At 34.7% G+C, this 14,226-nt stretch overlaps 1 protein-coding gene across 2 annotated transcripts; it reads right to left on the minus strand.

The window, feature by feature from the left end:
* Window positions 1–1,650: 1,650 nt before the first annotated feature.
* On the minus strand, window positions 1,651–10,093 carry LOC140973299 (probable plastidic glucose transporter 3). Of its 2 annotated transcripts, none has more exons than XM_073435989.1 (15): window positions 9,871–10,093; window positions 9,195–9,318; window positions 8,882–8,993; window positions 8,706–8,773; window positions 8,480–8,612; window positions 7,800–7,899; window positions 7,583–7,695; window positions 7,370–7,463; window positions 7,005–7,158; window positions 6,785–6,928; window positions 6,632–6,705; window positions 6,449–6,537; window positions 2,534–2,648; window positions 2,196–2,405; window positions 1,651–1,886 (listed from the first exon to the last, which is right to left on the minus strand). In XM_073435989.1, exons 2-14 carry the CDS (start codon window positions 9,283–9,285, stop codon window positions 2,223–2,225), a joined length of 1,470 nt encoding a protein of 489 aa, XP_073292090.1. In that variant the 5' UTR covers window positions 9,286–9,318; window positions 9,871–10,093; the 3' UTR covers window positions 1,651–1,886; window positions 2,196–2,222. The 2 variants fall into 2 exon arrangements, with proteins under 2 accessions (XP_073292090.1, XP_073292091.1); XM_073435990.1 differs by lacking the exon at window positions 9,871–10,093 and adding an exon at window positions 9,620–9,675.
* Between the last annotated feature and the right edge of the window lie 4,133 nt (window positions 10,094–14,226).

Below are 14,226 nucleotides of genomic sequence, written 5' to 3' on the forward strand. Positions count from 1 at the left end.
TCACTTAGAGTTCTAACCGGAACAAGATTTTAAATAAGCGTTCGATGTTGACCATTACTATCCAACGTTGGTCAGAAATGTGCAAAGCACAGTGTATATTTGTTTTCCAATCGTTCTAAAGCTACATATTTTGGTATAAAACTACATTATCCCACCAACTCCCGATGTGACAAAAAGTTTTCTAGTATGCCTAAAGTCAAGTTATTTTTCAGAGGTTATCCAAGCAGAAGACGAAAAAAAGGAACATTAAATGACATTTATTGCAGTGTACGATATTGATATAAACAAGACCATTATATCGAGAATTAGTACAAGTGATCATTGAAAAACATATACGAAAGCTGGAGCTTTTCAACTATAGATAGATCCAGATTCAGTTCAAAGAATGCTCTTGCTCTCGAACTCGTATATTATCTTATCTGCATTTTAAAGATCTTTGAGCAATCTTAAATCTATACATTTTCAAACCGCTCATTAAGCACCCGCTCTGTTAGGATCAAACTTACCAGTAGACCAAAAGCTATAATTGTTAGCCAAAGAGCAACTTTATTTTCTTAAACTTGTGGTTGCACATAGTGCACTTACTTGTGTGCTAATAGATCAAGCTGGTAGAACTATGAGTCTGGGAAGGTGCGTGTCTATCTTTTGGTGTTGTTTCATATATTTTACAGATCAGTCTTAATTTTTCTCTACCGTCGGTCCTGTCCCCAACAGAGATCATATTACTGTTAAGATCTGACGTCATTCTTTACGGCACACACAGCCAACCAGATTTAGTGACGTAACGTCAGCAGTTTGACGCACGAAAATTTTACAGGAGGTCACTAATCTCAGTATTACTCTCACTCATGCTTAACCCAACATTCTCCCCCCATGATGTATATAAATATGCTCCTTGGGAGACTTGAACTCGTTATATCACTTTGATACCAATTGTTAGGATCAAGCGCTTATCATTTGGCCAAAAATTATAGCTGTTAGCCAAAGCTCAACTTTGTTTTATTATACTTGTGGTAGCAAATAGTGCACCTACTTGTATGCTAATGGGTCGGGCTGTTAGGCCATGAGTCCTTGGAGATACACATCTATTTGCTGGTGTTGTCGCATGTCCCTTAGAGATTAGTCTTACCCCTTCCCTACTGTCAGCCATGTTTCCATCAAAGACAATATTACCCGTTAAGATGTGACGTCACTCTCTTACTGAGCCAACCAAATCAAGCAACACAGCATCAGCAACTTGACGTACGAAAACTTCCCAGAAGCTTACCTATCCCAGTACTACTTTCACTTATGCACGCTTAACCCGGCCAACTGCATGTTTTTATTAAACTGTGATAACTAAAATTTCAAATCTTGATTATGATACTATAACGGACCAAAACCACATAACGTCAAATATGAAGGATGGAAAAAGAAATACGTAAAAGATTTAAATGCAAATTCCACAGCACCGCTTGAATTGAGATGGAGTTAAAAGGAAATCCGTCCGTCAATTGTAATTTATAAAACCCTGGTCGCTGTTCACACCTCAATGTCCTTGAATAAATCAAATTCCATTTACGAAACAGAAACGAATGAACATTACATAGATGAAACATAAGTGAATATGAAGACAGAAATTAAATCCAAGCTTACAAGTTTATTATTATGTTCTTTTTTGGGTGTCAGCATACCGTAGTCGTATCCTCGTAATCTAAAAAAATAAGTCATGCACTGTGTTTGTCCATTACCAAAAATTCCTCGATGCTGCCTGTTGTGATGCTGAGTTTACATAACTCGTGCATTCGAGAAAACATGACACGAACTATTGCGCAACACCACATTTTCTACTTGAATCAGAACTACCATATTTGTATCCGACCCCGTACGTTAGCTTTGGTTTATAGCTGCAAATCAAACGAATTGGAATGTTAGAAAGTACATAGACAGATTAAGTGAGTTTTACAAGGGGGAGCAGGATAGAAATTTTTCCAGATATTCAAAGAAAGTACATAGACAGATTAAGTTAGTTTTACAAGGGGGAGCGGGATAGAAATTTTTCCAGATATTCAAACATCATACTCTTCAAGAACATCTGAATACAAGTTAGAAATGAAATTCGAATATCTTTTAATTTTGGTCCAGAGAGACCGCCCGTTCCTTTCTCCGACCATTGGCATCGATTGTCATCCAGTACGAGCAAAAGACATGCGTACCTTGGAAGACTGACAGCCAAATCTCGTTTAATCAACAGGAAGAAGTGCCATTTCAATTTCTTGTAATGACTTTCCTTTGGTTTCCACCACGTTCTTCTTTACAAAGGCAACTGCCATCAAGCAAACGGTAGCAAATATTGAATACAAAGTTTTTGGCCCCAGAATCTCCAGCAGATGCAGAAATAGCAAACCAACAAAAAAATTTATCACCTGAAAATAACATTGTTGAACAAGACCTTATTTTTATAGAAAAACCCAGAAACAAAATCTTATTATAGCATTGGTGAGAACCCCCGACACCACTTCCCCGATTTCAATAATCAAAAGAAATTACATACCCAATGTACGGCCATGCAAATAGCCATTGCAGTCGCCCTAATTCGACCTGGGAAAATCTCTGAAAGGAGGAGACCAGGCACAGGTCCAGCGCCCAAGGAAAAAGTCACGACGAACCTGTAAACAAGAAGAAAAGCAATCACCAGGTAAATGTTGGGTAATTACACCCGAAGCGATGCCAACCACGATGATAATATAGTACCCAAAAAATACGGAATAAAATAATCAACAAGAACACAAAGATTTACGTGGTTCACTCAATATAGGATACGTCCACGGAGCACTGCAACTTTTATAACTGGAAGAAATATTACAACAAGTGTATACACCAATACACTCAATATTTCTCACACTCCCAACCCGAGTATACCGAGAAAATAATTTCTCTAACTCACACAAAAGAATTCCCGCACTCAAGAAAAAAATACACTCTTTTTTTCTATGCACTCTCTTTTTATCAAAACTGAAAAGCTTTTGATTTTGGGATACAATAACTGAAGGAATTGAGCTCTATTTATAACTAATTCCCTCCAACAACTTTTCAAATTCTTTCGATGTGAGATTGTGAGAAAGCATATTTTTTATTTTATTTAATGTGTGGGCCCCACACCTTACCTAACAATTCTCCCACTTGAAGACTTGATTTCAATCATGTCTTCACACCAACAGTGCAGCAGCTCATACCTCCTTTGTTAGTCTAGGAGACCAACTGAAGTCAAAAACAACTTCAGTTTTCCAATGATAACAGCCTTCGTGAGCATATCAGCTGGAATCTTTTTTCCAGGAATCTTCTCAAGCTTCAAAACTCCATTCACCTGATCTCTAAAGATCCTTATTCCAAGGATTTGTTTTGCAGCATCCAAATCCTTCAAAGCAAATTCCTTTGATAACTCTTTCTCGAGTCTATCAATCTCATCCAGACAAGCTCCTGCTATCAACATAGCATCTACATATATCAATAGTATGATATAATAACCATCAAGCTTCACATAACAACAGTGATCAGCCTGCTACCTCATAAAACCATCATTATTCATTACACCATCAAATTTCTTGTACCGATGTCTTGCTTGTTTGAGACCATACAAGCTCTTCTGAAGTTTGCACATCATTTTCTCTTTCCTTCGTACTTCAAATCCTTGTGATTGATTCATTTCTTCATCTAGCTTACCATGAAGAAACGTCGTCTTTACATCTAACTGTTCCAGATGCAAATCGTCTTTTACCATCAATCCAAGTACAGTCCTGATAGTAGTTAACTTTACCACCAGAGAGAAAATATCAGTGTAACCAATGACTTCTTTTTCACATTTTACAACAAGTATTTCTTTGCACCACTTGCTACCGTCATGTTCTAACCGGTACTCCCACTTGCTATGTAAAACATTTTTACCTTCATGAAGATCTGACAACTCCCACATGTGATTGGATGACAGTGAATCCATCACATCTTCCATGGCTAACTCCCACTGTTTAAAGGTCTCACAAACATTCGATTTATTTTTCACAAAATAAACCCAAAATTTTTTGCTCGAATCGTCAACAGTAGTGCCATAATATCTTGAGTGATCTTCAAGGGATGTCACAAGAGATGGTCCACATACATCAGTATGTACCAGCTCCAAATCCGCTGATTTCGGTTCTCTAAACTCTTTTGAAAAGCTCACCTTTTTCTGCTTTCCAAAAAATACAGCTTCACATAGCTTGTGTTCAACGATCTTTAATTCCCGTAGATTTCCGTTTGAAACAAGCATCTTCATTCCCTTCTCACTCGTATCCCCAAGCCTATTATGCCATAAACTTGAATTAGCTCCAGCATCCACAGCCGCTAATTTATTTCTCAAATAGGAAGTCATATAAAGTGTTCCAGTTTTCTTTCCTCGAGCAACAATCATGACTCCATTTTTCACTTTCCAGGAACCATCACCAAAGGTCACCTTATGACCTTCGTCGCCAAGCTGTCCCACTGAAATCAGATTGTGTGTCAACTTTGGTACATGCCTTACTTTATTGATTTTTCAGACAGATCCATTTGTCATCTTCATCCGGATATCACCCATACCAATTATTTCCAAAAGTTTTCCATCGGCCAGGAAAATTTTTCCTTAATCTACAGCAATGTAATTATCGAATACATCACGATTACCAGTGGTATGAAACGAAGCTTCCGAGTCCATAACCCAAGAATCAACCGGGCTTTCCATGGATAGTAATAGAGCATCATGTACCTCCTCAGTAACAACATTAGCGTCGTTCTTTGTTGATCTGCAATTCTTTTTCAAGTGACCAGTCTGACCACAGCTCCAGCACTTCACATTCTTTTCAAAGTTGCTTTTGTCTTTTCCATTTCTTGACTTGGACCTACCATGCCATTAGTTAAAACTCTTTTCGCCACTCATGCATCTTCCTCTATTCTCGATATTTAGAGCAGATCTCAATGATGTTCCTTCACCCGAATCCATCCTGCGAACTTCTTCAGCAAGAATTTGATCTCTGACATCATTGAATTGTAGCTTTCTTTTTCCAACAAAGTTGCTAACCGCTGCCAGCATCGGTTCCCAATTTTCTGGTAAAGACGCCAAAAGAATAAGTGCCCGAATCTCATCATCAAATTTTATTTCAACCGATGTCAGCTGTGAAACAATCGTGTTGAATTCATTGATGTGTTTAGCCACCGATACATCTTCTCTCATCTTCAAGTTAAATAACTTCTTCATGAGATGTACTTTATTATTTGCCGATGGCTTTTCGTACATGTCCGACAAAATGGACATCATCTCCTCCGTTGTTTTTGCCTCCGCCACGTTATGTGCCACGTTCTTCGTTAGGGTCAATCGTATTACACCTAACACTTGTCGGTCAAGAAGCTTCCAGTCATCATCCTCCATCTTTTCCGGCTTCTTTCCAGATAGAGGTTGATGCAACTTCTTGCTATACAAATAATCAATAATTTGTAGTCGCCAGAACGTAAAATCTGTACCGTCGAACTTGTTGATTCCCGGTCCCGATCCATCATCTCCGGCCATCACTTCTCTAGCCTTAGCAAAAAATCTAAAAAATCTTTTCTGATGTGGAAGATCAGACAAAGCTGCAACCACAGAGCATACTCAGAATTTTTAAGAATTTTCACAACAAGGCTCTGATACCAGTTGTTGGGTAATTACACCCGAAGCGATGCCAGCCACGATGATAATATAGTACCCAAAAAATGCGGAATAAAATAATCAACAAGAACACAAAGATTTACGTGGTTCACCCAATATAGGCTACGTCCACGGAGCACTGCAACTTTTATAACTGGAAGAAATATTACAACAAGTGTATACACCAATACACTCAATATTTCTCACACTCCCAACCCGAGTATACCAAGAAAATAATTTCTCTAACTCACACAAAAGAATTCCCGCACTCAAGAAAAAAATACACTCTTTTTTTCTATGCACTTTTTTTTTATCAAAGCTGAAAAGCTTTTGATTTTGGGATACAATAACTGAAGGAATTGAGCTCTATTTATAACTAATTCCCTTCAACAACTTTTCAAATTCTTTCGATGTGGGATTGTGAGAAAACATATTTTTTTTATTTTATTTAATGTGTTGGCCTCACACCTTACCTAACAGTAAAGTAGTGGCCAACAAAATATTTCAGTTTCCGTTTTAAATAAAAGTGATCTAACAGGTCCAAATCATTTTGAAGGGAACAAAACAGTAAGAGAATATCTAAAATATCGATTGACGAAGTATGATTCCACAGTTTTATCTTGTTCTCTTTCTTTTGGGAATGCGAAGGATATTATTACCAGAGAGAATAAAAGTTCCCATTTGCAGGCATAAAATGGATAGTCTTCTTGAGTTTCAAGTTATAAGCATTAAAACCTGCAACTTTGTAATAGCTAAGTCAAGTGTTGTACTCACAGCAGCATGCCGCCAACAGAAAGATACATATTTCCTGAGCCTTGTAAAAATCCACTAGCTGCTATGACTTGAAAACCCATAGCCAATGCCTGAAACCAGTAAACATATTGAAGGAATTTAAGCCACATGCGATGCATTTTCTTTGCAGTAGGTAAATTTCTCGAGTAAGGATGTTTTACTTGCCATGCCCAAGAAACTCCAAATCAAAAGCACCTTCCTTCCTAATCTATCCATCAAAATCATTGCAACAATAGATCCTGTAAAATTACAAAGAATAGGGTGAAAATTATGAGGGCTTCACAAGAGAAAATGCAACTTGCTTTTCCTTGTCATTACCTGATAAATTTACCACACCTACGCATATATTTCCAATATCTGAGGACACTCCAGCACTTCTGAAGACAGTTGATGAGAAGTAGAACACAGCATTTATGCCCGACAATTGTTGTAAAGCAAATAGGACAGACCCAAGGAATACCACTGTGGAGAGAGTTATAATGTTAATTATTGATATATAAATGGAGATTTCACAAAATGCTAACCAAAAAATATGTACCTTTAAAATGACGACCGTGAATCAACTCAGAAATTTTTATTGTATCCATGTCATCACCTCTGCCTGACTTGCACAATTCTGCCATTGCAGGTTTAACATGTGAAGCCCCAAAAAGCCTCTCGAGTTCTTCTTCAGTGTCCGCTATTTTTCCTCTCTAAGCCAATAAAGTTACAGTTTGAGCAGAGAAAGAAACAGTATGCAACAATAACGAACAACTCCCAGTTACAGTTCTAACAAGAACAATTGATCAGGGACTAAATGTTATGCTCACCAATCTTCAGTTACCCCGTATGATAAACAAAGTTATTAGATCTAGTTCATTTATACAAGGGAAGGAGAACTGAAGGTGAAAGATGAAATAGCACCTTCAAAAGCCAATGAGGAGACTCAGCAGAGAACTCCATCAAAAAAGCTAATAGCACAGCAGGAATAGCAGAGATCCAGAAGCATACTCTCCACCTGCAACAAAACCACTGTGTGACATGATCTAAGAAGAGAATTACAAGCAGTATCATCTATAAATGTGGGCACACTCAACCAGGTGAAGCTCTATTTCATGACAACCGTTTGCCCCTTACCAGCCAAGAACACTTTTTGCTGGAATCCCTATGAAGAATGCCGTCATAAGTCCAAGGCATGTTGCAATCTGAGTGAAGCTTCCGTATGTACCCCTCACAAAAGCTGGAGAAACCTGTTCAAACATTTGAAACATGATCCACAAGACAATAAGATGCAAACAGTTGGTGAATTATCTAATGAAATTGGGGCAGTAAATGGGATAATCATATTGTATACCTCTGATACATACATTGCTACAACGGGAGGACCAACACCCATACCAGTTCCAACCAAAAACCTTCCGAGGAGCATACCTCCTAGGCTACTTGTTGTGGCACTGAAAGTTTGGGATGAAGACACCTTAGAAGCAATATGATTAGGTTAAGAAAGTTAAAAAACACCCACATCCCTGCAATTCTAACCAATAACATTTTAAGTTAAAAAAACAACACAACGTTTTCATTTTTGAAGGCCAGTTTTGTCAAAAGTGTCACAAGTATGCCTTGCTAAACTGGATCCAGGTGAGCTCTATCTCAAAACAATCACAAAATAATGAAGAAAAAGAGGTTAATCCCAGTAATCGAAAGCAATGAAACGATATTGTATTCAATTTTCAGAAATAGAAAAGAAATAAAAATGAAGAACTCTCCACTACCTCACTCAGGAAGGGAACAATCCCTCTTGCCGCGGCAATGCTAGACTCACGTAACAAAACACATCATACAATCCCTCATGCCCCAGCAATGATAATACATGCAACTCTACTACTAAAATACTATTCAACTGAAACATTTTACTGCAGAAAGTTAACCTTATGAAACACATCATACAATCCCTCATGCCCCAGCAATGATAATACATGCAACTCTACTACTAAAATACTATTCAACTGAAACATTTTACTGCAGAAAGTTAACCTTATGGAAGAACCAATAATCATCGGTAAAGCACATAACTGAAATGATCTTCTACGACCAAGTCCATCAGCAATCAAACCACTGAACATTGATCCAATAAAGGCACCTCCTAGACATGTACTCACTACCAGACCTTCAGTTAATTAAGAATAGCTCATTAGATGGAGATTCATAACATATTGGTGAATCAATCTACTAAAACAAATCTGAAGAACATCCTTGGTACCTTCAGCCAACGTACTACCACTGAAACCAAGATCCAATGAAATGCTCTCCAATGTGTCATTCACCACCCTTAAATGATCCCAAAATAAAGGTAAATAAATACATGTTCACTGAGCCCGGTTTTTGACAAATTCAAAGCATAGGTCAAGCAAAAAACTTCAGTGAGATGGAACAAACCCAAGATGGTAGCCAAACAAAAATGATGATAGAGTTGCCACCACAACATATGGCAAGGGCCGCTTCCAGGAAGGGTTCCCAGTATCTTTCCACACACCATTGTGTGACTGCTCTGAAATTCCAGAAAACAGAAGGAAGACTCAATAGCTTACCACCCCAATTCACCACAACAGTAATAAGAAATTTATGACGCATAAAAACTACTCACACAAAAATGCAAGATCAATGACATGCTTACAATAAGATGCATATGCCGATATCAACTTCCTCAACAACATTTAACGGAAAATGCAAATAAAACTAAACGACTAACCTAAATTTTCATCTTTCTCGAGGAAATTGAGACGTTCTTTTGACGATACACGCTTGTGCATCGTGAAGATGTCTGTATGGCGCCCTCGCATACCTCGATTATAGAATAAACATCCAAGTAAAGTCTGCCACAATGGATAGCTCAATAATCAACAATTTGTTCCTTTTTTTGTTTTTGGAAACATCAATAATTAAATTTCCGTATACTCTGTGAGTCCACAAACACCCCGAATAAAAATGCAACTGATACAAAAAGTATGATAGCTGCAAAATCTTATAAAAGTCATTATCTTATTATTAAATAATACAAAATAAATTAGAAATACATAGAAAAACAGATTCCACGGCGCAGGTACAAACTTATAATCCGATCTTCAGTTTCTGGACAATGACTACAAATTGAAATGCGGAATCTTAAGCAGTAACCTTATAATAAAAAGTTTAGCTTGGAATCAGGATATTTCACATCCAATCAACATTCCTACAAACAAAAAGAGTGATCTCGATTAATCTCTATTTTTTTTACACCGAAGCGCGTACGTCTGTGAGCACGTGCATACACACAATTCACGATCAAACAAAACAACGTGCATAACAAAATATTTTCTCCATGCGTCCATAAATACAGTAAATGCGTAAACAAACGTATTCCACTTCGACCAAAGACAAGCATTTGCCTGCAAAGATGACCATGCGAAAGAAAAATGGACAAAATCGCCACTCAGCGGGATCCGGAAACTTCTTTTCCACCGTTGATCCGCGATTTAGGTCGGCGTATCGTAGAATGGAGTAGAGTGAGTGTAAATTAAGGAATCAGCAATTATGAAATGACGGTGGACAAATCATCTAGAGCTCACAGAGAAACACCTGTGAATTGTTGTTGGAAAGAGTGTAGAGCCTTTCATTTTCTTTTTTATTTTATGTATTTAATTTCATCATCTTAGAAAACTGAATATTCATACATTATGTAAATACTAGGCAAGGGCACCTCAAGAATTGAGGTGTCTTACTCAGGTTTATAGTTCAACATATGAGCATTTATATTTGTCTCTAGACAAATTAATCATGTGTTCATATTTGTGTAGGTCTTATTTAATAATTTAATTTTAAAAGTCATAAGTATTTTTATTATAGTAATTTTTTTATTTTCTTTTATATCCATAGTCATACGATTAGTATTTCGAGTTGGCATTGTGCTTAACAAAGTAAAAAAATATATGAAAAAACAAAGAATTTATAAAATCGAAAATAATTAGGAAAAAGATTGAGTTGGTATTAAAATAAGAGAATTTTAATAACAAGTCTCAAACTGGACATAAAGTATTTGTTCATCTTAAAATTTAATCATAGATCTACTCCATAAATAGGTAATTATAAATTCGAAAATAGAGCATCCATATTTAAATCAGGGTAGTGGTTGTAAGGGTGCCACAATTAATGACATGGTTGACGTTAATGGATTTACGAACGTGACAACTTTAACTTAAATATTAGTTGAAATATGAACAATTAAATAATGGATAAGAACATTTAAAATCTTAGTGTAATCAAAGAGCTTTGAAAACTCGTTAATGTAGATAGGATTTCAATAGATATAACATTTTTTACTTGATAATTTAGTTGATGTATTTATGAATTTTGTAATTTCGAGTTTTTAAGATATTTAAACATGATAATCAATTTAATTCACAAGACAGCTGAATAGATGATTACAACGAGAGACTAATAAAAGAAATCAAAGTATCTGAATAGAAATTGTTTGGAACTCGTATTAAGAGGAAAACACAGGTCAATAACATGTAAGCAAAAGAAATTAACATGGAGGCGGTTGATGTATTATAAAGAAAATAAAGTAACGAAGTGGAGGAGCAGTTTTCATATACGTTTATTTGATCAAGCGTAATAAAAAACTTATAATATGTCTACACACATGGACTATTACTAAGTATTTTCGATACTATAAGATAAATGTTTTATTATTCATTTAATGTACATGGTTGTTTTGATGGAACTCGTTGGTATTTAGAGTTGTCTCAATGGCTGTCACACAGTTTAGCAGGAGAAAGAGCTTTGATTCCATGTTAAGTATTCTTCGTAAGATGATTGTATATACTGAGTTGGAGTAAAATCTTTTTATTAGTTCTTCAACTTCTTTTTGAAATAGATAGTTGTATTGAAATGTCTACAGTCGATTCATGTACAGTAAAGATTGTTTTCCAATGAATTTAGTTGATATATTGAACATATAATTAGCAAATGATGGGTATTGAGAAACTATAACATAGCAAGTATTTTTTTTCCCTTTGTATCCAAAGAAAAAAAAAACATCACTTGATCGAGCTCCTAATTTTTCTTTCATTTATAACTTTCACGAAAACGACAATCTTGCAAATTTTTTTCTACAAAAATTTTAAATAATATTGTAAATGTTTACACCTCAACCTAAAATGACTCGCTATATATCATCACAATTTAAAAGAGTTAATTATTAAATCTTAGTTCTGTCTGGGTTAGTAAATGGTAATAGTAACTCCACCAAAATATTATTGTCTTGTTTGCTAACATAAATTTCAACGCGTATTATGATCAAGTTTAGTCTTCTCATTACGCGGAAAATTATATTTTCAATATCGTAATGTACACATTTTTTATTTTTTGTTTTCTTTTTTATTTTGTAATCGATGAATTTGCGATTTAGTCTTTAATTTAAATATAGTTTCAATTTTAATAATTTTTACTGAAATGTTATCGTAACACCGATAAATACTGACGACGACAAAATATATACAATATAACAAGTGTAAATATTCATTGTATCTATTTGAATATTTGTCATTTGAGCATAAGCTCAGATTTAAGGTACTTTCAGTATCATATATTTTTTTATCTAAAGAGTTTTTATATATTCGTCTTCTTATCCTATTTAATATTTGATAATAGATACATATGTATATTTGGATTTGTTGAATTTAATAAATAGTGATCAATATTATATACATTCGGTAAGGTCAGAAAATAATTGGATCGCCGACACCTAGTTCAGTTTTTACCATTTTATAGTGGATGCTTTTGAAAATAAGAAAAATGATTTTTTTAATATAAAAAAAATCATATATTGCTATGCTTCTACACAATGGAAACAAGAGAAAAAAGACCGTAAATTTGTGCTTCATTTTTAAATATTTGAAGTAAACTACTTGTTAGTTACACTAATGTAAATGAGGAGGGTTTATTTTTTCCAAAAATAATAAGTTTTAAAAATGGTTAAAATCATGTTTGATTTCATTGGTTAATGTTAGATAATTCAAAAAATAAACTTGTTCAGTATAAAATGCAGCATGTACTTCCATGTGTTTTTTGTCAGTTGCTAATGTACACAACACAACACAACACGACACAAGACAACCACTTCTTTGAGCTTTCATCTTCTTAATTAAATTTTCTTCATGACTGAGAGAAAAAATAAATTGCATTAAATTTCCACAATAAGTCACTCAGTCTTGGAAAAGTATATAAAGATAATCCTGCCATCTGTCACAAATTTCTTAGTTCATTTGCTTTGTTTGCATAATGGAAATCATACATACCCCCTGAACTATATTTTTTTATTTTTAAAAAATGATCAGACCTTTGTTTTAGCTGACCTCTAGTTCATCAACGTGCACTAAATTTGACTGTAATTCACCCAATTTTTTTTCTCAATAAAATGGAGACGTGAGAATGAAATGAAATGAAATCATTTTTAATAATCAAATCATTATTTTTAACTAAATTCAAAATAACAGCTACAAAAAAATGTTATTGTTATTGTTATTATTATTATTATTATTTATTAAAAATAAAATAATAATTATTGATACTCTTTTAATTATTATAAAATTATTGTTATTTTTTAATTAATATAAATTTATACAACAATAATAATACTTTTTCGTTGGACTTTGATTTAAAACAGCTGAAAAACTTATTTTAAATTTTAATTGAGCTTTAAATCTAAAAACCCAACAAACTTTTCAAATGAAAATATTTTTTTATTTTCAGCCGCCTAAGTCCGTGTAGATGCCTAGGTGGTCAATTAGCACTGTTTTGAAGCGGTCGACCGGCGTCTAAGCGGTAGCCTATGCCCATTTTTATATTACTTGTTAAATTAAATATAAGAAACTTTTGGTAGAAATATAAGAATGAGAAGTTTGGAAATAACATTCTCATTTAAATGCGATGTCAAAGTGGAGACAAAAAATACATAATTTTAAAAACCTTATTTGAGTGAGACAGGCTTCCCATGAACGTATGGTATATTGATAAAATTTACATTTATGTTTTTAATGGAAATGACAATTGTTGTACCCAAAAAAATGCACAGTAAGAATTGTCACATCAAAAAATAATATGATTATGTTATAAGGAAAGGAAGGGGAAGCAGCCTTCAGTTTGAACTGTTCCATTGCAAGTACCCATGAATCAATTGCGATGGCATTGGCCCCTACCCTCTTTTAGACTATGGTTTTTACACTTGGAAATTAAAAGCATCGCACGTGCCCAATAGTATATTAGTTTATATGATTTCAACACCAAAAGTATATTAGTTTATATACAAAAGGACCAATGCTTGATTTATATTTTGAGAAATAAATGTTTGTTTTATCTAATAATGTTAACTAAGTCCATTGATAACGTGGGGTATATGCGGTAGATTCTACACAATTTATACTAAACTCAATGAAAATGTTGGACAACATACCTTTTGTTTTTAAGATATTGTACTAATTTCTCTAAATTTCGAGTTTTGTCTCAACCCTATACATTACTTCAATACATGGATTTACTGGTGTTAGCAAAAATCTTTTGAGTACAATGAAACAAGAAATGAATTACATCTGCATTAGTTTTACCATAAAATCGCCAAATGCAGCAGTGTGCTGAGACTGGAAATGCAAATTTCAAGTGGGAAGACTTGATGATTCATATTCAGATTTGTGAAACGCTTTGCTATTTAGGACAGAAACTAAAAGCGTTTTTACCAGCATATGTGT

The sequence above is a fragment of the Primulina huaijiensis genome, chromosome 3, assembly GCF_012295235.1.
Source record: "Primulina huaijiensis isolate GDHJ02 chromosome 3, ASM1229523v2, whole genome shotgun sequence".
NCBI lineage: Eukaryota > Viridiplantae > Streptophyta > Magnoliopsida > Lamiales > Gesneriaceae > Primulina > Primulina huaijiensis.